The 22,856-nt window shown below is 54.7% G+C and overlaps 1 protein-coding gene and 2 non-coding genes across 3 annotated transcripts in view; all 3 read left to right on the plus strand.

The window, feature by feature from the left end:
* The window catches only part of TRPM2 (transient receptor potential cation channel subfamily M member 2), a 91,510-nt gene extending 81,066 nt beyond the window's left edge, over positions 1–10,444 (plus strand). The window contains exons 28-32 of the mRNA XM_024239278.3: positions 3,108–3,194; positions 4,829–4,934; positions 6,811–6,912; positions 8,514–8,630; positions 9,428–10,444. Coding sequence (XP_024095046.3) covers positions 3,108–3,194; positions 4,829–4,934; positions 6,811–6,912; positions 8,514–8,630; positions 9,428–9,553 — 538 coding nt within the window. The 3' untranslated portion in view covers positions 9,554–10,444. The remainder of the gene's footprint in view (positions 1–3,107; positions 3,195–4,828; positions 4,935–6,810; positions 6,913–8,513; positions 8,631–9,427) is intronic.
* On the plus strand, positions 4,888–4,942 carry LOC112130561 (Z6 small nucleolar RNA). The gene has a single exon (XR_002912808.1). It is a non-coding gene; the product is annotated as a Z6 small nucleolar RNA (small nucleolar RNA).
* Positions 6,779–6,854, plus strand: LOC112130562 (Z6 small nucleolar RNA). The gene has a single exon (XR_002912809.1). It is a non-coding gene; the product is annotated as a Z6 small nucleolar RNA (small nucleolar RNA).
* Positions 10,445–22,856: the final 12,412 nt, after the last annotated feature.

Genomic DNA, 22,856 nt, shown 5'->3' on the forward strand with positions numbered 1-22,856 from the left:
GAGTTTGTCTGACTCAAGTCACTCACACACTCAGATGCCCTTTCTGGTATAGGAGTGACTGTACCCACGTCTGTCTGGGGCCAGCCCCCTCACTGTATTAGTTTTCTATGGCTGTTGTAACTAAGTACCACAAACTGAGGGGCTTAACAGAAATGGATTATCTCACAGTTCTGAGGGCCAGGAGTCTGAAATCAAGGACCACACTCCCTCTGAGGGCTTGAGGGGAGACCCCTTCCTGCCTCTCCAGCTCCTGGTGTTCCTGGCAGCCCTACGTGTTCCTTGGCTTGTGATCTTTGCCTCCCTAGCCACATAGCCTCTCCCTGCATCTGTCTGCGTCTCTTCTGTTCTTAGAATTATAAATCATACTGGGTTTAGGGCCAACCCTATTCCAGTGTAGCTTCATCTTAACTAATTACACCTGCAGACACTATTTCTGAACAAGGCCAGATTCTGAGGTTCTGGGAAGGACATACATTTGTGGGCATTGTTCACCCCAGTGCATCTTTGTGCTAGACCCGTCTCCCATTGCCTCTCAAGGACCTCATCCCGGGAATGTCCTGGTCCTCCTGCACCCAGGTCCTCCTGCCCTCTTGCGTTGCTCCTGCTGACATAAACTCTTTAAACAAGTCTTCTCCTTTGCCCCTGCACGCAAGTCCCTTCCTCTTTCAAATCCACTCCACTTGGGCTTGGCTTGTCCCCTCTTTCTGAGATGGATTGAGGTCAGGTCCGCAAAAATTCTGCCTTGTTCAACCCATAGGCCAGCTCTCCACCCCTCAACCCACCAGCATTTCCGGAGCTGAGTGGATGAATGAATGAATGTGTGATTGCTGCAGCCGGACTGTCACTGTTTTTGCACTTTGGGGTTGTGTGGGTAGGTATATGGATGGGCCTATGCCTTGACGTCATGATGGAACTACCGGGCATGTGGCAGGGAGATGAGGGGTTGAGAGCCGTATGGACGAGATTATGACCGGGGGCTCAGAGATCAGGGCACAGTGAGAGCAGCTGAAGACTCAGGTGTGGGGTGGGGGCTGCGGTCGGAGGAGGGCAGCATGGTGGTCCGAAGCCCCTGCTGCCTGGCCCACTTAGGCTGACTGAGAAGCAAGGGTGCAGATGTTTGTTTCCCTCCTGGCAGGAGCGAGTGTGCATATGGTAGGAGCTGGCAGGCCCCTGACCTCCCTCCTGGCTCTGCCACTGGCCGACTAGGGCTGGGGACAATGAGGTGACAGCAGGGCCCTGGGGCCCAGAGCTTCCTGTGGGGGTGGACTCATGCCAGGCAGAGCGTGTGGCCTCCTCTGTGAGTTTCTTTACTGATGCACTGCACTCAGCATGAACAGCAGTTACAGGGAGACGAGGCAGCCTTGCTCCCAGCAGCAGGACCCGCTGCCTTCCTCTCCTTCTGGAGCTCAGTGCAGCTCTGCCCAGTGCCAAATTTGTCCGTGGCCTTGGTTCTGGGTTCTGCCCGCTCAATGGCGTGAGCGCAGGAAGGAGAATGGTGGCTGGCAAGGGCGGGGTGGACGGGAGTGAGAGACGGGCTTGGGGTTGAGGGGAGGCAGCAGTGGCCCTCGCAGGAACCCTGACTGAGCCCCGGCCTTTGAGCTGAGGTCCCCAAGCCTTGCTGTATGTGTTGCCAGCTTTGTAGCTTGGTGGGGCCGGGGCTCTGGTTTCTGAGCAGCTTCTGGGGAGACTGCCTGGGCCCCACCGTGCAAGGCCCCCCGGCTACAGAGGAGACCACAGCGTGAGCTGGGAGGGCTGTCTGAGAGGCCTGGCCAGGTGGGCCCTACACACTTGGCAGGTTCCGGTGTGGACTCTGATTGCTGTGGGCTCAGGCAGGTCTGCGCAGAGGTGCGACGAGAGCTGGGGCCCCTGACAGCTGGGGCAGGAGCAGAGTGGCTGCTGGGGGGCAACAGAGAGGAGGGGCTGGGTGGAGGCAGGGAGGCCAGCTGGAGGCTGCCACGCCAGGCAGGGTCGGGGATGGTAGCGCAGGCCTGGCTGGTGGCCACCGGTGCTAGAGGTGGTCAGCTGTCCCGGGGCAGCCACGCATGGCCGCGCAGACTCAGGAGGATGGAGTCCAGGCTGTGTGGAGGCCGTGAGGGGTGGGTCAGAGGCTGCAGCTCTGGTGGCGTCTGGAGGTCAGAGCAGAATGGTGGAGGAACGATACCACTGTCCCCACTGTGGCACGGATGGTGGTGGGGACTGTGGTGAGGACGGTGGTGGGGATGCTGGTGGGGACTGTGGTGGGGGCTGTGGCGGAGACGCTGGCAAGGATGGTGACGGGGACTGTGGCGAGGACTTTGGCGGGGACGCTGGCAGGATGGTGACAGGGACTGTGGCAGGGACAGTGGCGGGTACACTGGTGTTGGGAACGCTGGTGGCGGGGATGGTGGCGGGGACGGTGGCAGGGACGCTGTCGGGGACTATGGCGGGGATGCTGCTGGGGACCTTCTGTAGATATGGAGGCCGCCCCCACCGCATGATAGCGGTGGTGCATTTCTTCCATCTGTTTTAGTGGTACATTCACAGGAACTCGCCCGTTTCTAGAACTTCCTGTTTCATATAGGACCTGATGGTGTCAGGGAGACCAGCCTGGCCCAATGGGAAGCGTCTGTGGCTCCTGCTGCCCGTGGTTAGCACACTCTGCTGGGGGTCTGTGTGGCCTGTCATCTGTGGCCACACAGACGGGCCTCTGGGTGTCTGGCCTGGCTCCCACGCTGCCCCTCGGAAGGCTGCCAGGATGGAGGCCATGCTCTCGCATGCTGGGGCCTTTGGATGCAAAGTGCTGGCCCGAGCAGTCAGCTAGTTCCACGCTCCGTGGGGAGAAGGTGGCCACTTTAGCCCCTCGCTGGCCTGCAGTGGCCAGACTTCTGCTCCCAGGGAGACCCTTCCCCCACCAGGTGACGCCAAGGCAACCCAGAGCCTTGGTCTCACTCCTTGGGGGTCCCAAAGGGATCCTCCTCCCTAGGCCAGAGCAAGTCCCTAAAGAAGCCTGCATGCTGTCCCGCTGTGCGCCGGCTCCTGACGCCCGCCGTCCCCTTAGTCGCCCTCCCTGCCCTGTCCTGCTCCCCCATTGGTGGACGGTGAACTGAGTCAACCCCTCTGCATCCCAGGAACCCCATGGGCCGCACGGGACTGCGTGGGCGCGGGAGCCTCAGCTGCTTCGGACCCAACCACACGCTGTACCCCATGGTCACGCGGTGAGTTCATGTGCGCCGGGCACCAGCACCTCAGCAACGCGGTCGCTCCCACCTTCACAAGGGGCGGCTGCCATTGCCCAGTGCTCAGGGGCCGGGAGGGCGGCTTTGGTGCTCGGCACTTGGTGCCCATCAGGGGGATGCGGGGGTAGTCTGTGGATAAAAGTGAATACGCCCGAAACGGGGCAGGAATGTCCGTGCTGCCCATCCTGGAGGAAGATCCCAGGACCCATCCCCTCTCCCGGGGCTGCCTTCACTTTCCCGCTGGTCCCTGCCCATTAGAGGGCCCCCTCCATGGGGACACAACCCCACACTCACCCCTTCAGACTCACTCTCCACACCTATCCACAGGGACACAGCCCCACACTCACCCCTCAGACTCACTCTCCACACCTATCCACGGGGACACAGCCCCACACTCAACCTTCAGACTCACTCCTCCACTCCCATCCACAGGGACACAGCCCCACACTCACCCCTTAGACTCACTCTCCACACCCATCCACAGGGACACAGCCCCACACTCACCCCTCAGACTCACTCTCCACACCCATCCACAGGGACACAGCCCCACACTCACCCCCTCAGACCCTCTCCACACTCATCCAGAGGGACACAGCCCCACGCTCAACCCCCACCACAGGCTCACTCCTCCACACCCATTCACAGACAGGGACACAGCTCCACACTCACCCCCTCAGGCTCACTCCTCTGCACTCCAGCAGCCGGCCCACTGCTCTCACCCAAGGCACAGGCCGCCTTCCGTGCGGGTGCAGATGCCTCCGTCCCTGAGGAAGCTGCCAGGGACTCTTGCTGCTGCCCTTGGGCAGGAATGGGATTCTGGGACCCAGGCCCAGCTGCTGTGCTCTCTGGGGGCTCTGTCTCCACAGCCGGGACCTCCCCCAGCGGAGGGGCCTTTGGCCTCAGGGTCCTCTTGCTGCCCAGCCACTCTTACCCAGTGGCTTCTCTGGCCGTGCAGACATGGCCCTGGGGTGTGAGTCACCCTCTGCTCCCCAGTCCTTTGGCCTCTCCTTGGCCTGCCCGGGTGGCACTCGGCACCCCACGTCACCCCCACGTCACCCCCGGGCTGCACTCTGCACCCCATGTGACCCCCAGGTGGCACTTGGTACCCCACGTCACCCCTACGTCACCCCCATGTCAACCCCGGGCTGCACTCAGCACCCCATGTTACCCCCACATCACCCCCAGGCGGCCCTCGGCACCCCATGTCACCCCCAGGCTGCACTCAGCACCCCACGTCACCCCCGGGAGGCACTCGGCGCCCCACGTCACCTCATTGGACTCCCACTGGCATTTTCTAAGAGTGGTCAAACTGCAAAGCTGGGTCAAAGGGCAGGTACCTCTCTAAGGGTTTTAATGTTTAAAAAATTCTCCATGAAGGCTGGGGCGCTTTCGAGTCCTACCAGCTATTTATTGATGGAAGTGAAGAAGGACGTCCCCTAAGTGGTTACTATCTCAGTCTTTTCCCTGGGGATGAAGAACTTGAAAAGGAACACGGTTTGAGCCTGCAGTGGGCCTGACACCGCCCCGCCCTAGGCAGGACCATCCCCGCCGCGGCGCAGGGGAGGGTGGAGGCCGCAGCGGGTCCTGGGCAGCCGTGGCGGCTTTCTCTGCAGGTGGAGGCGGAACGAGGACGGAGTCATCTGCAGGAAGAGCATAAAGAAGATGCTGGAAGTGCTGGTGGTGAAGCTCCCTCTCTCCGAGCACTGGGCCCTGCCTGGGGTAAGGCTGCTGGCTGCCACGCGTGGGACCTCTGTCCACTGGGCTGTCTGTGGGTCACTTGTCCATTCATCCATTCCACCCACGGACTGAACACCAGCCCCCTGCAGCCCCCGGGCAGGGAGGGTTCGAGACCCCAGCCTGTTTTGTCTGTAGAAGACACTCCTCCCTTTTCCTCATGTTGCAGTTAGGAAAACCCAGGATCAGAGGATCTTTTGGTGCATAAATACTAATGGGGCACCTACTGTGTCCCAGCCATGGGCTGGGCTGCGACTGGAGGCCACCTGGGCTCCCCTTGTGGAGTTCAAGGTGTTGGGGGCAGAGGTAGCTCCTCACCCGTGTCTCAGACACCAACCTGCTCCTGACCTTCAGGGCCAGGTGCTGAGCCATAAAGCTAGGACGGTGTCATCCAGGGGTAGGGGCAGGTACAAGAGTAGGGGCAGGGGCAGGGACAGGGGCAGGCAGGACCCAGGGGTGTGCACAGGCCCCTCAGCTCAGGGGCTGGTTGTGGGGCTGAAGCTGAGCGCACCCCAGCATCTTGTGGGGAGGGGTGGACACAATCGGGACAGATGGCCGGGCCTTTCCTGTTCAAGTGCCTCCAACAGCCTGTTTCCTCCCAGGCCAGCCTGGCCTCCGCAGCCCTCCAGCCCCCTCACTGCAGGGGATAGAAGAGGCTGGTCCTGCTAGGAGGTCTGAGTCCTGCCAGGCCTGGCCGTGGCGCACGGCCTCTGGGGCACAGCCTGCCCCGCAGGGCCTCTCCTCTGCACCTGATCCGGGGAGTCTGTGACTTACAACCACTCAGCAAGAAGCTGTTGCGTTTCTCTGACCCTGAGCTCACGGCCTGGTGGCTGCCTCTGCTGGTGTGGGGGTGTGTGTGCTACCATGGTGTGCAGGGCAGCAGTGCCACGAACGCCTTTGGGCAGGAAAGGGGACTCAGGAGCCCAGGCCCAGCTGCTGGGTCCCAGTGCTTTGGGGGCCTGTCTCCACAGCTGGAACCACCCCTGCAGCAGAGGGGGCCTTTGGCCTTGGGGTCCCCTTGCTGCCCCGCTGCTCTCACCCAGTGGCTTCTCTGCCTGTGCACACCCAGCCCTGGAACACGAGTCACCCTCCACTCTCTGGCACTTTGGCCTCTCCATGCGGGGTGTGTGGGGTTGGGTCTGGGGTCCCACTCACCGGCATCCCTGTCAGCTCTGGCTGGTCACTGAGAGGGGCACTCTGAGGGGCCTCCTGGGTTCCTGGCTCTGTAGGGCACGCACGCTTGAGGGTGGGAGTGCCATGGGGCTGAGGTGGGACCGTCTTGACGTGACCTGCAAAGTCTTCATGAGAAACCCACGGGTGTTTCAGTGGGACTTTGAATGACAAATAGGGTGGGAAAGATGGGTGTGGGGAGGAGGAGGTGCAGGCCGGAGCTGGGTCCCTGAGGCAGGTGGCGCTCGGGAGCGTCTGGGAGCCCAGCCAGCCGCAGCACAGGCTGGGGTGGGACTAGGAGAGATGGGAACCCGCCGTGGCAGCCTGCTGCACTGGGCGGGAGCTGGGAGGAGCGACGCTGGGGCAGGCGCCAGGGGAGCGGGAAGGGGGTGCCCTGTCACCCTTGGGGAGCCTGAGCTCAGGTTGGGTACCGTGGGGGCTGTCCCTGCTCCTCAGAGGTTGTGCCTGCAGCCTAGTGCCCCCTGCTCGGGCCACAGCAGGGCTCACAGATGCTGACGTGGACGGCGGGTTCTGGGCAATGTCACTGCAGCCCGAGACGCCGCCTGCCTGTGGCTCCCAGGGCTGGGCCGCTGCCCACGCTGGGCAGGAGGCCAGTGGAGACGGGTGCCAGGGCAGCCGGAGGTCCCGCTTCGGTGCCCTGTTGACCTGCCTCTGTCCTCTGTCTGTCCAGGGCTCCCGGGAGCCAGGGGAGACGCTGCCTCGGAAGCTGAAGCGGATCCTCCAGCAGGAGCACTGGCCGTCTTTTGAGAATTTGCTAAAGCGCGGCATGGAGGTATTCCTGGCCTGTTTGCTCTGTTCCACCTGTGTGTCCCCAGGGCTGCAGGACGAACACAGTGTGATACTGGGGACCTGCCCCAGCCCCACTGGGTGACAGCGGTCCCACCCAGCTTCACCAGGTGACGGTGGTCCCAGCCCCTGCCCCCACGTTGCACAGCTCCCGGAGGACCCGGAAGCATAGCTGTGTGCAGGGCCCCTCAGACATCTTGCCCTCCCTCTCTGTTCCATTTTCTCCTCTCTAAATCAAGGGGGTTGGGCTGAGGACCCTTGCTGCCTTCGAGTGTGACAGCTGCTTGGAGGCCTGGTGCTGCCCTTCTCCCCACATCCACCCTTGCTTCGAGCACAGCTGCGCCCAAGGGTGCTGGGAAGCCAGCCCCTCCCTCAGACCTCGCCCCGACTCCCAAGCTCTGCCCTTCCCATGTGCGTACCCAGCCTGGGGACTGACTATACCAGGACTTTTTATTTACTTCTTTAGAAACCTCGATCTTTCCTTAGAAAGCCTCCATCTCCAGCTCTCCCATACGAATGCACGCACACTTTTTTTTTTAATTTTTGTTTTTGGAAACAAGGTCTTATTCTGTCACCCAGGCTGGAGTGTAGTGGTGTGATCTTGGCTTGCTGCAGCCTCCACCTACCGGGCTCAAGCAATCCTCTTGCCTCGGCCTCCCAGGTAGTGGGGGCTACAGGGGTGAGACACCACACCTGGCTAATATTTTGTATTTTTAGTAGAGACAGGGTTTGGCCATGTTGCCCAGGCTGGTCTGAACTGGGCTCAAGTGATCTGCCCACCTCAGCCTCCCAAAGTGCTGGGATTACAGGCGTGAGCCACCGCGCCTTTATAAAAGTAGGCTACATGGGCCAGGTGCACTGGCTCACGCCTGTAATCCCAACACTTTGGGAGGCTGAGGTGGGTAGATCACTTGAGGTCAGGAGTTCGAGACCAGCCTGGCCAACATGGTGAAACCCCATCTCTACTAAAAATACAAAAATTAGCCAGGCCTGGTGGCATGCACCTGTAATCTCAGCTACTTGGGAGGCTGAAGCAGGAGAATTGCTTGAACCCAGGCGGCGGAGGTTACAGTGAGCCGAGGTTGCACCACTGCGCTCCAGCCTGGGGAACAGAGTGAGATTCTGTCTCAAAAAAAAAAAAAGAAAAAAAGTGATCAGTGCCATGGTGTGGAGCACTTCACAACATTGTGCAGCCACCACCTCTATCTGGTTCCAGAACGTTCCATCACCCCAGTCACCCCCAGCTCCTCCCCAGCACTCCCGCATCTGCTTCCCATCTCCTTGGATTTGCCAGTTCTGGGTGTCTGTTATGAGTGGACTCCTACAGCAGGTGGCCTTTGAAACTGTCTTCCTTCACTGAGCAGATGTTTCCAAGATCTCTGCAGGGCAAGGACGTGTCTGTCCAGGATGAAGCCCGCATTGGGCTGCTCCGCTGTGCAGGCTGGCGGGGGCTGGGAGAGCTGGGCCGGGGTCCTGTGTGTGCTGGAAGCTGTGCTCAGAGCTGGGTCAGGATGGAGGGCACGAGGTGGGCCGGGGCACCGCTCAGGTGTCCCTCGCTGTCGGGCTTACCCTGCTCTGCCCATCCAGGTGTACAAAGGCTACATGGACGACCCGAGGAACACGGACAATGCCTGGATCGAGACGGTGGCCGTCAGCATCCACTTCCAGGACCAGAACGACGTGGAGCTGAACAGGCTGAACTCTGTATGTGCCTGGCCTCCCGGGAGGCGGGAGTGGGGAGGCAGGGACGGGTATGGGCGTGGCCTCCGGGGAGGGGGCTGGCAGGGATGGGGGTCTGGATTCTAGCAGGCTGAACTCTGCATGGGCGTGGCCTCCGGGTAGGGGGAAGGCGGGGACCGGGGTCTGGATTCTGGATGTGCCTCAGGAGCTTCCAAGGGAGGGCCCTGGCCATGCTCCTGGGGCCCAGGGCCAGAAACTGGAGGCTACAGGGTCAGAGTCTTGCTCAGAAAGTGACAAAGGGGGCACCAGGGAGAGGCCAGGGAGCCAACGCAGACAGCCAGAGCTGACAGGGCTGGCCAGGCGACCATGAGGGCCCTGTGTAGTTCTGGGATCTGGGTCCTCTGGGGAGGCCTCGAGGATGGCATCCAGGGGTGAGGCTGGCAAGGCCCCCCCGCCCCCCGCTGCCGGCTTTTAGCCCTTTATGGGGATGTGGATTCCCAGTACTTGGATCAATCCTGCATGCTCCTACATGCTCCTAATTCAGAACTGGGATGGGAAAGTTCCATAAATAACCCCGGGCTTTATATGCAGGCTAAACAGCTCCCGGCAAAGCTGTACCTGCATCTTCTTCCCCTGAAGGATCCTCAGGGCCTTGCGGGTGCATCTCTGGTGCACCTGACACAGGGGTCCTGCCTCCCATTTCACAGAGGAGTAAAGGGAGGGTGTGCAGGCCCCAAGCCCTCGAAGGCTACAGTCCGTAGGGCTCAGCTGGGCAGAGGCAGGGCTGGTGGGGAGGGTCAGCTCTGCCCTTGTTCTTCCAGAACCTGCACGCCTGCGACTTAGGGGCCTCCATCCGATGGCAGGTGGTGGACAGGCGCGTCCCGCTATATGCGAACCACAAGACCCTCCTCCAGAAGGTGGTGGCTGAGTTCGGGGCTCACTACTGACTGTGCACTCAGGCCGGGCGGCTCCAGTCCATAGACGGTCCCCCAGAAACCAGGGCTTCTCTCTCCTGATCCTGTCCAGGACTCAGGCTGATCCTGGGCCCTGCACATGATGGGGTTTGGTGGACCCACTGCCCCTCACGGCCGCTGCAAGTCTGCCACAGATGACCGCATGAACTGGACGGGGTCCAGGTGACACGGGAGGAGAGCTCAATACAGGGCACAGGCTACTCAGAGTTGAGGGGCCCCTGGGACCCTTGGCCATCAGGCGAGGGGCTGGGCCTGTGCAGCTGGGCCCTTGGCCAGAGTCCACTCCCTTCCTGGCTGTGTCACCCCGAGCAGCTCACCGTGGAGGTCATCAGCCCGAGGCAAGTTCCCCGGAGAGTCGGGGTCCCCTGTGGCCCCCTCAGGCCTATGTCTGTGACGAAGGGGCCCTGCCACTCTCCCCAAGAGGGCCTCCATGTTTCGAGGTGCCTCAACATGGATCCTTGCCTGGCCTGGGCTAGGGGCACCGTCTGAACTCCTGGCTGTCAGGATAAGCTCTGTGGGGGTACAGGAGCCCAGAGAAAGCCCGGGCCTGTCAAGAGACGCAGAGGGCCCCTGCCAGGGTTGGCCCCAGGGACCCTGGGACGAGGCTGCAGAAGCTCTCCCTCCCTACTCCCTGGGAGCCACGTGCTGGCCACGCCCAGGAAGGAGGGACGGCATGGGCAGGAGGCGGGGACGTGGGGGCCTCCTGGTTTGGTGTCAACAGCTCACAGGAGCGTGAACCATCAGGGCCCTCAGGAGGGGAATGTGGTAAAACCCAAGATGTGAAATCTGCCATCTCAGGCCTGGCTGGCTCTTCTGTGCTTTCCACAAATAAAGTTCCTGACACGTTCAGGGCCTGGGGCTGTGTGATGGCTGCCTGAAGTTCTCCTCGATCCCCGGGTGAGCTTCCTGAGGCCTGTGGATATCCTGCAGCCCCTCAGCCCTACACCCCCAGTTTCTCCTCTGACCCATCAGCTCCCTGTCTTCATTTTCCTAAACCTGGGCTCCAGCATCGTCCCCAAGCCCACCAGGCCAGGATGCGGGCATCCACATGCCCTCCTCCTTGCTTCCCCTGTGTGGTAGTGCCAATGTACTCTGGCACCCCTGCAGGGGCTTCGGATGGAGCCTGGGGCTGCCTGGCCACTGAGCACTGGCTGAGGTGACGCCCACCCTTCCCTGGATAGGCCTCTGTCTTCCACCTGACCCGAAGCTCTCTGGCCACCCCCTTGTCCCCAGGTATCCCCCTCACCCCATCAGCGTCACCAAGGACACAACTGACCCCTTAAGCCCTGCTTAGAATCAGTCCCGTCACCAACTTTTGTGACGGAGTCACCCTGGGGTTTGATAAAAATGTAGATCTTCAGGCCCCTCTTGAAGCTCAGAGGCAGCAGGGCTGGGAGATCCTGGAAGCTGCATCTGTGGTCAGCATCCACCACCTCCAAGGGGCTCGCAGGTGGCAGGTTTGAACCACAATACAGCCTGGATGTGGCCCACCCCACCCCTCTCCAGCTCCCTCTCCCACTGCAATGCAGCCTCCATGTGCAATGCAGCCTCCATGGGCAATGCAGCCTCCATGTGCAATGCAGCCTCCACATGCAATGCAGCCTCCATGTGCAATCCAGCCTCCAGGTGCCACAGGGAAGGCCTGTGACTCCTCGGTTACTGGCCATGGGTCCAGACCTCTGCCAGAGACCACGTTGTGCTCAGTGCTCCTGTTTCTGGCTGCACCATCGGGCTGAGTTCCCACTGTCTAGGGCTGGTCTCGGCTCTGTGTCTGCAGGATCTAGAAACACCCATGCTGAAGGTGGCACCCAGGGAAGGGGTGGGGGCTGTGCCTGGGGGTCAGACCAGAGTGGGACGCCACCAAGGGGATGGGCGTCTGCTCCGCTCACTTACAACACCCATGACACGAACTTCGCCGTTGGAACCATTTCAGCTGCATAGTGCAGTGGTCGTAGACACTCACACAGCTGTCCCCCATCACCACCGTCCCCCCTGCTCTGCCCACTCCTAGAAGCGCTGCTCCTCCAACCCAGGGCTGCTCCCTACTCCAGCAGCATCCCCAGGGGTCCCTGTGGCTGAGCTGTCTGTGGGTGCATGCTTGGGCCCAGCCACACACCAACAGCGGCCCTGTGGGAGGAAGTTTTGCCTCCCTTTGTAGAGGGACCTGGGGTGCGGAGAGGGCAGAGGGCTTGCTCAGTCCTCTCAGCAGCCGCTGGCAAAGCCAGGCCTGGACCCAGCACTCCTCGGCTGTGTCATGCAGCAGCCACAGAGGTCAGCGGCTCTTCGAACCAAATGGGAAACCATGACATGCCTGGTTGACCACAGACTTTTTGCGAGTCAGGTATGAGGCCTTCTGATCATTCACTCATCCCCTCCTACCTGGTTGCTGAGCCTGTCTGTGCCCTGGGGATTGGGATTTGAGGGGTGCAGTGATGGAATAAAACCCATCCCTGCCCGAGGGGCTCACAATCCTGGATGAAGTCCATTCAGGACTGCAGGAGCCAGGCCGGGGAAGAGCAGGCATTCCAGCAGAGGAGTCAGGTGGCTTCTCCAGTGAGGCGGCTGAGAGTGAAGACTCCAAGGGCGGAACAAACAGCAAATGGGAGACAGGCAGGGGCATGTTCCACAGCACAGATGGGGCAGTGGGCCAGCCCTCTGGGGGCAGTGTGCAGCAGGCAGTGCCCTCATCCAGGACTGCAGCATTGAAGGAAGCGAGGGTGCTATGAACCATGGTCTCTTAGAGGCCACTGTCCTCTAAGGGAAGAGCTCACAGTGAGCACGATCTGGGTGGGGTCTGGCGGGAGGGTGAGCGGAAGCTGGCTGAATGCAGACACAATGGCCAGAGCTCCAGCAGCCTTCTGGGGCCATGAGGATGAGGCACCAGCCTGGTGTGGTGGAGTGGGAAGTGACAGGCTCTTTAGGGACCTGCCCTCCAGAGTCCTTTCTTATGTGAGAAGGGAATACTGTGTGTTAAAGCCACGGTTATTTTGGGTGCCAACCAATTTTAACCTAAAATTGGTTAAATATGCAGCCAACTAATTTTCATGGAATCACTAGACAACCCAGAACCATCAAATGTTTGAGGAAAACCAATCACTACCAAAAAGGGGCCCCCAAAGTCAGCAGGTATCAAGGAAGCAGAGCAAACAACACCCTCGAGAAAAGGGCAGTACGTCTTCACAGGTTTATTTATCCATAGAGAAGATACAGGCTTAAAAACGGAATTGAAAATATAAATATGAAAAATGTGACATCCAAAAAAAAATTAAAAAGTGATGGGGTGAATAACAGGAAGAAAAGGCTGAAGAATGAACTTGTGCTTGGAACACACAGTCAAGGAATTCTCCACTTTGTCATGTCGACTTTCCTCAAATATCTGGGGATGCTTTATTGCTTCCTTTGCTTTGTACTTGAAAATGCCCAAGTTTTTTTGTGCACAGCAGAGAGACATCGAGGGAAAGTATGAAAAAAAAAAAAGGAAATGGAGGACGAAGCCAGACATTCCAACATCTGCACACTGAGAGTTTCAGAAGAAGAACAGGATTGATGGGAGGGAAATGATGCACACCCGGGCCCCGTGGGCCCCATGACGGAAGCTCTGCCTGCTCCTCACGGTTTCTCCCGGCGCCCAGAGCAGCGGCTGTTACAGAATTGGCTCTCCGTGAATGAGACACGAGATACGTCTTCATCTTCATAAAATTTTAGAACAATGAGGGCAAAAGGAAAGATTTAAAAACCACCATGGGCCGGGCACGGTGGCTCACGCTTGTAATCCCAGCACTTTGGGAGGCTGAGGTGCGTGGATCACCTGAAGTCAGGAGTTCGAGACCAGCCTGACCAACATGGTGAAACCCGGTCTCTACTAAAAATACAAAAATTAGCCAGGTGTGGTGGCGGGTGCCTGTAATCCCAGCTACTCAAGAGGCTGAGGCAGGAGAATCTCATGAACCCAGGAGGCGGAGGTTGCAGTGAGCCGAGATCACGCCATTGCACTCTAGCCTGGGAGACAAGAGGGAAACTCTGTCTCAAAAACAAAACAAAAAAAAACCCAACATGATAAAAAACCAGAACAACAAAACCCATCACCAGGCTTCCCCACAGCAATGGGGTGAGAGAAGAGGGGCCCCAGAGTCCCCAGGTGACTGGCTTTGTGTCTAGAGTCACAGACCGAGCCACGCAGGCCTTCAGGTGGAAGCACCCAGTGACAAAATGTGAGGATGCAGAAAATGTCACCCACGCGTCCTTCCTGAACGAGTTTCTCAAAGGTGAATTACAGAAAACAAAACAAAATGAAACAGAACAAAGCACAGACCACTGCAGGCTGCCCACGCTGTTGTAGCAAAATGCCACAGGCCGGCTAGTCTAAACCTAGAAGCTATTTTTCTCACTGTTCTGGAGGCTGGAAGTCTACCATGAAGTTGCCGGCAAATTCAGTTTCTGGGGAGGGCTGTCCTCGGTGGCCACGGTTAACAATGCTCTACTGGACGCTGGAAATGGGCTAAGAGGATAGATCTTAAGTGTTCTCAACACACACAAAGAAAATAAAAGAAGCTGGTGCGGTGGCTCATGCCTGTAATCCCAGCACTTTGGGAGGCCAAGGGGGTTGGATCACTTGAGGCCAGGAGTTCAAGACCAGTCTGGGCAACATGGCGAAACCCCATCTCTACTAAAAATACAAATATATATATATATATATATATATATATATATATATATATATATAAGCTGGACATGGTGGCATGTGCCTGTAGTCCCAGCTACTGGGGAGGCTGAGGTGGGAAGATTGACCGAACCTGGGAAGCAGAGGCTGTAGTGAGCCAAGATTTCACCACGGCAGTCCAGCCTGGGCGACAAAAAAAAAAAAAAAAAAGAAAATATTTTAGGTTGGTGCAAAGTAATTGCTTCTAATTGCCAAAACCACAGTTACTCTTTGCACCAACTTAGTAGTGACTGTGAGGTGTGAACATGCTAAATAGCTTGACTGCAGTGATCATTCACAGCGTGTATCAGAACATCAAGTCGTACACCTTAACTATACACAATTCCTATTTGTGAATTATATCTCAGTAAAGTTGAAACAATTTTATAGAAACTTAATAGTAGCCTAGAATTAAAATCCCAGACAGCCTCAATGGGGGTGGCAGAGGAGACTTGTGAAGGCAGCTGAAGTGCAGTGGCCTCCCTGTCTTGCTCTGGAGGAAGAATCAGACGCTGGCCACACATGAGTGCTGGGGAAACGTGGGCTTAAAAATGCAGGAAGTAGGCCGGGCGCTGTGGCTTACGCCTGTAATCCCAGCACTTTGGGAGGTCGAGGTGGATGGATCACAAGGTCAGGAGTTCGAGACCAGCCTGGCCAATATGGTGAAACCTCGTCTCTACTAAAAATACAAAAAAATTAGCCGGGCATGGTGGCACATGCCTGTAATCCCAGCTACTTGGGAGGCTGAGGCAGGAGAATTGCTTGAATCCGGGAGGCAGAGGTTGCAGTGAGCCAAGATCACGCCACTGCACTCCAGCCTGGGTGACAGAGCGAGATTCCATCTCAAAAAAAAAAAAAAAAAAAAATGCAGGAAGTAAACCTCAGGGCATCCCTAGAAGGATAGAAATAGAAGAATGACTTTAAACCACTGGAGGAATAAAATGAAGCAACAAAATCAAGGAAAGAAAAAATATCGCTAAAGAATGGTTAATATGAAACAAAATGGCAGGAAACAGTCAAACCATGACACTAATGACCACACATGTAAGTGGGGAATCTCATATTGGGACAAAAACGTAACACAACTAGTTCCTGCTATTTTCCATCTACAAAAGACTCACCCAAAACTAGAGGGACACATAACCGCTGAAAATGGGGATGTCTACACCAGGCAAATGCTCTCAGAAAGCAGGACGTGGAAACAGTCATCACAGACCAACAGAACTGAAGGCTAAGTTTGTCCTTTTAAGGAACAAAGAGGAAAGTGTAATTGGATAAAAGTACAAATGCATTAAGAAGATACTATGATCATGGTCTATTATGTAACATGGATATTATAATATTATATAAGGCAAAAACTATATATAAATATATAAGGCAAAATTCTTAAATTTATAAGGCGAAATGGAAATTCAAGAAGAAATTGGCAAATTCACAGCCATTGCTGAAGTCTTTGCAGATTTCTCTCAGAAATTAAAGCAATCAAGAAGCACAAGGAGGCCGGGCGTCATGGCTCACACCTGTAATCACAGCACTTTGGGAGGCTGAGGCCGGTGGATCACTTGGGGTCAGGAGTTTAAGACCAGCCTGGCCAACATGGCAAAAGCCCATCTCTACTAAGAACACAAAAATTACCCCTGCATGGTAGTGCGTGTCTGTAATCCCAGCTACTCAGGAGGCTGAGGCAGGAGAATCACTTGAACCTGGGAGGCGGAGGTTGCAGTGAGCTGAGCTCGTGCCACTGCACTCCAGCCTGGGAAACAGAACGAGACTCTGTCTCAAAAAAAAAAAAAAAAAAAGCACCAGGAGAACAGGGCAGAATTGGAATGTAGGCTGTGGAGATTGCGGTTGCCCTGCGGGCATGTGTACATGCGTGTGTATACCTACAGATATGGACGTCTGTGTGCCTGTCTGCATTTATATGTACACATATCTTGATGGATTATGGATTATTACATATTGTGCATGTAACTCGTGTAATATGCATGAACACACACATGAACGATACATGAGCAAACACTATGGAGCCATACAGTGTGTGATTCTGCACCTGCTCCGCTGCAAACAGGTCCTGAGGAGACACTTCATCTTCAGACACATCTGCATGTGCAGACGGAACATGCACAGCCTCGCAGAGAGGGGGTCCCAGCAAGTTTCCAAAGCACCCCCACCCTGCTGGAAACATCCTCCAGCCACAACCTCAGGAGAGTCATGCTAGGACGGGGAGTGGGGGCATTCCGTGAGAGGACAGCAGGCGTGAGTGGATCTCCAGGCACCCTCGGACCCTAAGCGCCCAGCCCTGACCAGCTCAGCAATGGCACTGTCGGCTGGCCAGCGGGCCCTACTGGGAATGCAGCCCTCCTTGCCCTTTGCCCCCTGTGAGGGGCTTCTGTCCTAACCATCAGATTGTGGCAGGAGGCCTCACCTCTTTCTGTTTCCCATGCTGGGTGATCATGGGGAGGGCAGGGCCACCGGGAGAGTGGAGGCTGTCCTGCGACTCAGCCACGGGGATTTGGGGGAAGGAAGTGAGGGCTTTGAGCTGGGTATGCTGTCCTCCCTAACAAAGTAGAGATTCTCTCCGGAGAGCCAGAGGGGCTGAAGCAGCTTCCCCCAGAGCCCCCCTCACATTGCCTCCAGCTGGGATGCCCTGCAGGTCCAGTGGGGGAGAAATGAGACATGAGAGAGAACGAGAGGGTGTGTGCCACCCAGCAGGCGCCTCTCTCTGAGAGAATGAGAGGGTGCATGCCACCCAGTGGGTGCCTCTCTCCGGCGCGGCTGGAGGGCTTTCAAAGGAACATTCATAACCTTAAATGCACTTGTTTGAAAATAAAAAGACTGAAATAGATGTTCTAAGTTTATGACTCAAGAGGCTAAAAAGATAGCTACAAAATAAATCCAGAGGTGAAGATGAAGACAATGTCGGATTTTAATGAAACAGGAAAAAATAAAGAACTGGTATGATAAATATATTCAAAAACCAGTTCTTGGAAGATATCAACAGAAACGACGAAGCTTAGACGAGCAAGGGAAAGCCAGAGATGAGGGTGGGAGTGGCCTGCAGGAGAGCCCACAACGAGGGGGGCTCCAGAATCCAAGGGAGGACCCCGGGAAATGGGACAGGCTGGGAGCCAGGGGCGAGGAGGTGGCTCAGGTGGCTAGGGGGACTTTGGGGAAGGATGGCCTGGCTGCACAGACCGTGCTCGCGGGCCCAGGAGGGAACATAACCGGTCCAGATTTTCAAGATTGACAGAGAAATCCAGGAATTCAGTGAGCTCAGGGGAAGGCTCGGTCTGGCCAAAGCCACTGAGGGCCAATAGGCTGAAAGGCAATTCATGAGGGCGGACGCCCTGGAGGGTGTGGCTGCTCTACCCAGCCCTCGTGGACTTCTCTTGGCAGCCCTGACCCTCACCACGGTGCTGCCGCTGCCCTGCCTGTGAGATGGCTGGGGGCTCTGTCTGAGGGTCCCCACGCTGGGTGAGGGGCAGGGGCCGGGTCAGGAGGGACGAGTGTGGAGGCAGGGCAGCAGAGGGCCCCGGAGGGCAGCAGGGTGGTCAGCCTGCACCCAGTGGCCGGCCGTGGCAGTGGGGCAGGGCTCATCCGAGGCCACTCTGTCTCTCTGAGTGTGAGGTGGGCAACCCCGGCTCCTTCACCCAGGATGTTTTATTCATTTGCCTGATGGCATCCCAGCCCCGTGGATGCTGCAAGTGCAGCTCCTCCACACCAGTCCCCAGCAAGACGCACTCAGACCTCTCCTGCCCTCGCGGCTGGGAGAGTGATTAACCAGTGGAGCAGCTGCATTTTACCCCCAGACCACAAGGCTGGGTCCTGGGCAGATAAGGGAGTGAGATGCTCAGCCCTGAACTCAATCACAGCCATGACGGGGGCCACAGCGCTCAGAGCAGGGAGGCAGGAGGAGGCTTCTGGTGTTTTTGAGAGCACAGGCTGCGGTCTGGAGCAGACAGCGGCCCAGGCTGTGTGCAGGGCCCTTGGAGACGGCTGACGTCTTCACCAAATGGGGCAGGCCACACGCGCAGAACCCAGGGGACCCAAAGAAGGCACTCACCACGCGGCTTCAGGCAAGTGCCCCTGACTCAACAATCGGTCGATCACTGCATACACTGTGAACACCGGGAAGCTTCTGTGACCGGCGAGCACGCCGCACATCTGCCTTGTCTTGACAGTGGCATCACCAACACTTAGTCATGCACACACCTCTTAGGTGTGAGCAGCTGATGGGTTACTTATGTCAACAACCAGCACCCAGTCATCTCCAGCCCCCAGAGCCCTGGAGCCCCTGCATTGTTGTCCCCATGCTTCTGACCTCCTCACCCCCCACGAGTCTCCTCTGCTCTTGAACCTCCCCAGTCGGAACCTGGCCAGGTGTGCTTTGCGTGCCTGGCCTCCTTCACTCTTGGTAATGTCTGCGGATTCATTCCTGTCTACACTGCAGTGTTCAGTGGCAACTGCATGAATTCACTGAAAATATACCGTAACGTTTGGGTTTGGCTTTGGCATCTCTTCCACTTTTAACATACCAACTTCACAGCTCACATTATTTTCATCCCTTTAAAAGATAATTGATTTAAAGCAAAAATCATAACAATGTGTTGTGGGGTTTATGACACACGAGAAGGTGTGATGGTGACGGTGTAGGGTCCAGGTGAGGGTGGTGGCGCCCCACTGTGGGGATCTTACGGCGTGCCTGACCCGCTGGGACAGGAGAAGCTGGGACAGGAGAAGCTGGAGGTAGGCCACTGTCCACCCTGGGGCAGCCACTGAAATGACAGCAGAGTCGCTGCGGAGGGGCCAGGCGGGGAGCACACACCGAATCCTAAGGAAAACCTGAGACTGGAAGAGAGGACAGAGGAACAGGGCTGTGTGGAGCAGCCAGGGAAGAATCAGCACAGACCGGACCCGGCCAGAGCACTCGTCACCTCAAAACAAGGTCATCAAAGCCAGAGTCACCCTGGCAAAACAGCGCAAGCCAGACTGCTGCCCTCACTCAGTTTCTGCAGTTTCTCTGCTCATGTTCTTTGTCCCTTCCAGGATTCCACACTGCTTTTAGCTGTCACTTCTCCTGTCTACTCCTGTCTTCCATGAGCTTTTTGCCTTTGAATGCACTGACCAGTCACTTTGTATGGTGTCTGTCAGTTTGGGTGTGCCCAGGATGTTCTCAGATTGGAATGGGGAGATGCATTTTTGGCAGGAATATCACAGAAGTGACGTCCTTCTCAGGTTGTCGTATCAAGGGTACGTGATGCCAATCTCCCTTGCCACTGATGGCCTGAGCTTTGTCACATGGATAAGGTAGTTTCTCCACTGAAAAGCTGTTATTACTTTTTTAGGTTAATAAATATGTCAAAGCAGATACTTTGATCCTACGGAAATCTCCAAGGAAGCTAATGTAAGTATAAGACACACTAGGTAAAAAGTAACAAGGTGAAAGAAGATATCCCGTGCTAAACTAATCAAAGGAAAGCAGGAGTCGATTTCAAGTCAGAGTCTAGGGATAAAGAGGGTCATTTCATGATGACATGGGGTCAACCAGTCAGGAGCATGCACGATGTGAGCACAGGGTCTCAAAACACACGAAGCAAAAGCTGATAGAGCTGCAAGGAAAAATTACAGACAAATCTGCAATTACAGTCAGAGGTTTCAACACCGCTCTCAAGAATTTGTTTGTTTGAGACAGGGTCTTGCTCTGCCACCCAGGCTCAAATGCAATGGCACAATCATGGCTCACTGCAGCCTTGACTTCCTGGGCTCAAGAAATCCTCGCACCTCAGCCTCCCAAGTAGCTAGGATTGCAGGCATGCACCACCATGCATGGCTAAGTTTTTGATTTCTTGTAGAGACGGTGTCTCACTTTGTTGCCCAGGCTGGTCTCTCGATAATTAGCAGAGCAAGTAGACAGAAAGTCGATGATAATATAGACTACTCAAATAACACAGTCATTGCCATTTATAGGACACTTCGTGGAGCAACAGAACACAAATTCAAGTGTGCATGCAACAACCGCCAACCATATTCGGGGCCATGAAAGAGTCTCAATAAATTTAAAAGGATCCAAAACATAGAATATGTCCTCTGACAACAATGGCTTTAAATTAATGATCAACAGCAGAAGGAGCTCTGGAAAATGCACAGATATGTGGAAATGAAATAGCATAGTTCTAAACTCATGGGTCAAAAAGGAAATCAGAGGGAAAATTATAAATTATTTTAAACTTAATGAAAACAAAAATACAATACATCAAAATTTCTGGGATGCAGTTAAAGCTGGACTTAGAGGGAAATTTATAGTACTGAATGCTTACACTAGAAAAGAAGGTCACAGATCAGTGACCCCAGCTTCCACCTTAAGAGACCTAAAAAAGAAGAGAAAGTCAAACCCAATGTAAGCAAAAGAGGCTGGGTGCAGTGGTTCATGCCTGTAATCTCAGCACTTTGGGAGGCCGAGGAAGGTGGATAACCTGAGGTCAGGAGTTCGAGACAGGCCTGGTCAACATGGTGAAACCCTATCTCTACTAAAAATATACAAAAATTAGCTGGGCATGGTGGCACATGCCTGTAATCCCAGCTACTCAGAAGGCTGAGGCAGGAGAATCGCTTGAACCCGGGAGATGGAGTTTGCAGTGAGCCGAGATTGCCACCACTGAACTCCAGCTTGGGCAACAAAGCAAGACTCTGTCTCAAACAAAAACAAAAACAAAAAAATAAACAAACAAAACAAGCGAAAGAATAAAGATAAGAGTGGAAGTCAATGAAAAAAAAGTGCATCAATGAAACCAAAAAGCTATTTCTTTGAGAAGATCAATACAATTGATAAACTGCTATCTGATTGTTCAGTTAAAAAAAAGCCACAAATTACCAGTATCAGAAATGAGAAAGATGACGTCACCTCATACTTCACAGATGTTGAAAGGATAAAGGAATATTATGAACAACTTTATGCTAATAAATTCAACAACTTATATGCGATGGGCAGTTTCTTGAGCGATACAAACTACATACATTCAGTCAAGAATAAAATAAACTCAGCAGTTGTATATCCATTAAATAATTCAACCACATATAAAAATGATAATACATCATGACCACGTGGGGTTTATCCCAAGAATACAAGATTGATTTAACACTTTAAAATCGATCATTATACTCTATCATATTAACAGATCATCACGCAAAAATATTCTCAATAGATGCAGAGAAAACAAAATCCAACTTTCATTCCTGATTAAAAAAACTCTCAGCAAACAAGAGAAAGGATATTCCTTTCAACAGTCTGGAAAAAACTGAGTATCCACATACACAAAAAATAAATGTTGAATCATATCTCATACCATAAACCCAAATAAACTTAAAATAGGTAATAGACCCAAATGCAAACCTTTAAAACTCTAAAACCCTTGTGACTTTGGGTGAGGCAGATTTCTTATATATGACACCAAAAGCAGGATCCATAAAAGAAAAACATAGATAAATTGGATTTCCTCAAAATTAAAAAATTCTGCTCTTTGAAAAAACTGTTAAGAGAATGAACACACAATCCAAAGGCTCGGAGAAAACATTTACAGATCACATATCTGATAAAGGACTTGTATCCAGAATATGAAACAAACTCCCAAACTCAAGAATAAAAAAATAAACAACCCAATTAAAAGTGAGTAAAAGATTTGAACTCAACGCTTACTACAGGAGATGGAGAATAAACAGATGAAATGATGCTCAACATCATTGGCCAACAGGGAAATGCAAATTAAAACCACAATTCCATCTATCACCACACACCTGTTAGAGTATTTGAAATTAAAAAGACCAACCATACCAAGTGCTGGGGAGGATGTGGAATGTAAAACTATACAATCGCTTTGGCAGTTTCTTAAAAAGTTTCACATATGGCTACCGTGGCATCCAGCCACTCCACTCCTAGACATCTATTCAAGAGAAAGAAAAGCATTCATCCAAAGACTTGTGCACAATGTTCGGATCAGCTTTATCTGTAACAGCCAACACCAGAAACAACCCAAATGCCCACCAGCAGGTGAATGGATACAAACTGTGGTACATTCATACACTGGACTACCATGCAGCTGTAAAAGAAATACGCATTGACAAACCAAATGACACAGGCAAATCTCAAAAATAATTGTGCTGAGTGAAAGAAGCTACACAAAAAGTACATATTATATGATTCCATTTGTGCAAATCATAGGAAATGCAAATTAATCAGTAGTGACAGAAGGCAGATCAGTGCGTGCCTGGGGACGAGGGAGGGCAGGGAGACAGGACCAAGAGGAAACCCGGGGTGTTTACTAGGCTGATTGTGGTGATGGTTTCACAGGAGTATCCGAGTGTCAAAAGGTATCAAATTAAAATATATGGCTTACCGTCTATCAATTACACCACAATAAAGCTACTTTTTGCAAACCATGAGGATGGCTCAGGTTCGGCTCAAATGCCCCCACCCTGCATTCCTTCCTTGGGATGTCAGACGCCGGAGCTGGAGCAGGAGGCGACCTAGATGGGCGGAGACCTAGCCCTACTCACCCACTGGCCACGGGGTAAGCGAGGGAC

This window comes from Pongo abelii, chromosome 22 (assembly GCF_028885655.2).
Source record: "Pongo abelii isolate AG06213 chromosome 22, NHGRI_mPonAbe1-v2.0_pri, whole genome shotgun sequence".
Lineage (NCBI taxonomy): Eukaryota > Metazoa > Chordata > Mammalia > Primates > Hominidae > Pongo > Pongo abelii.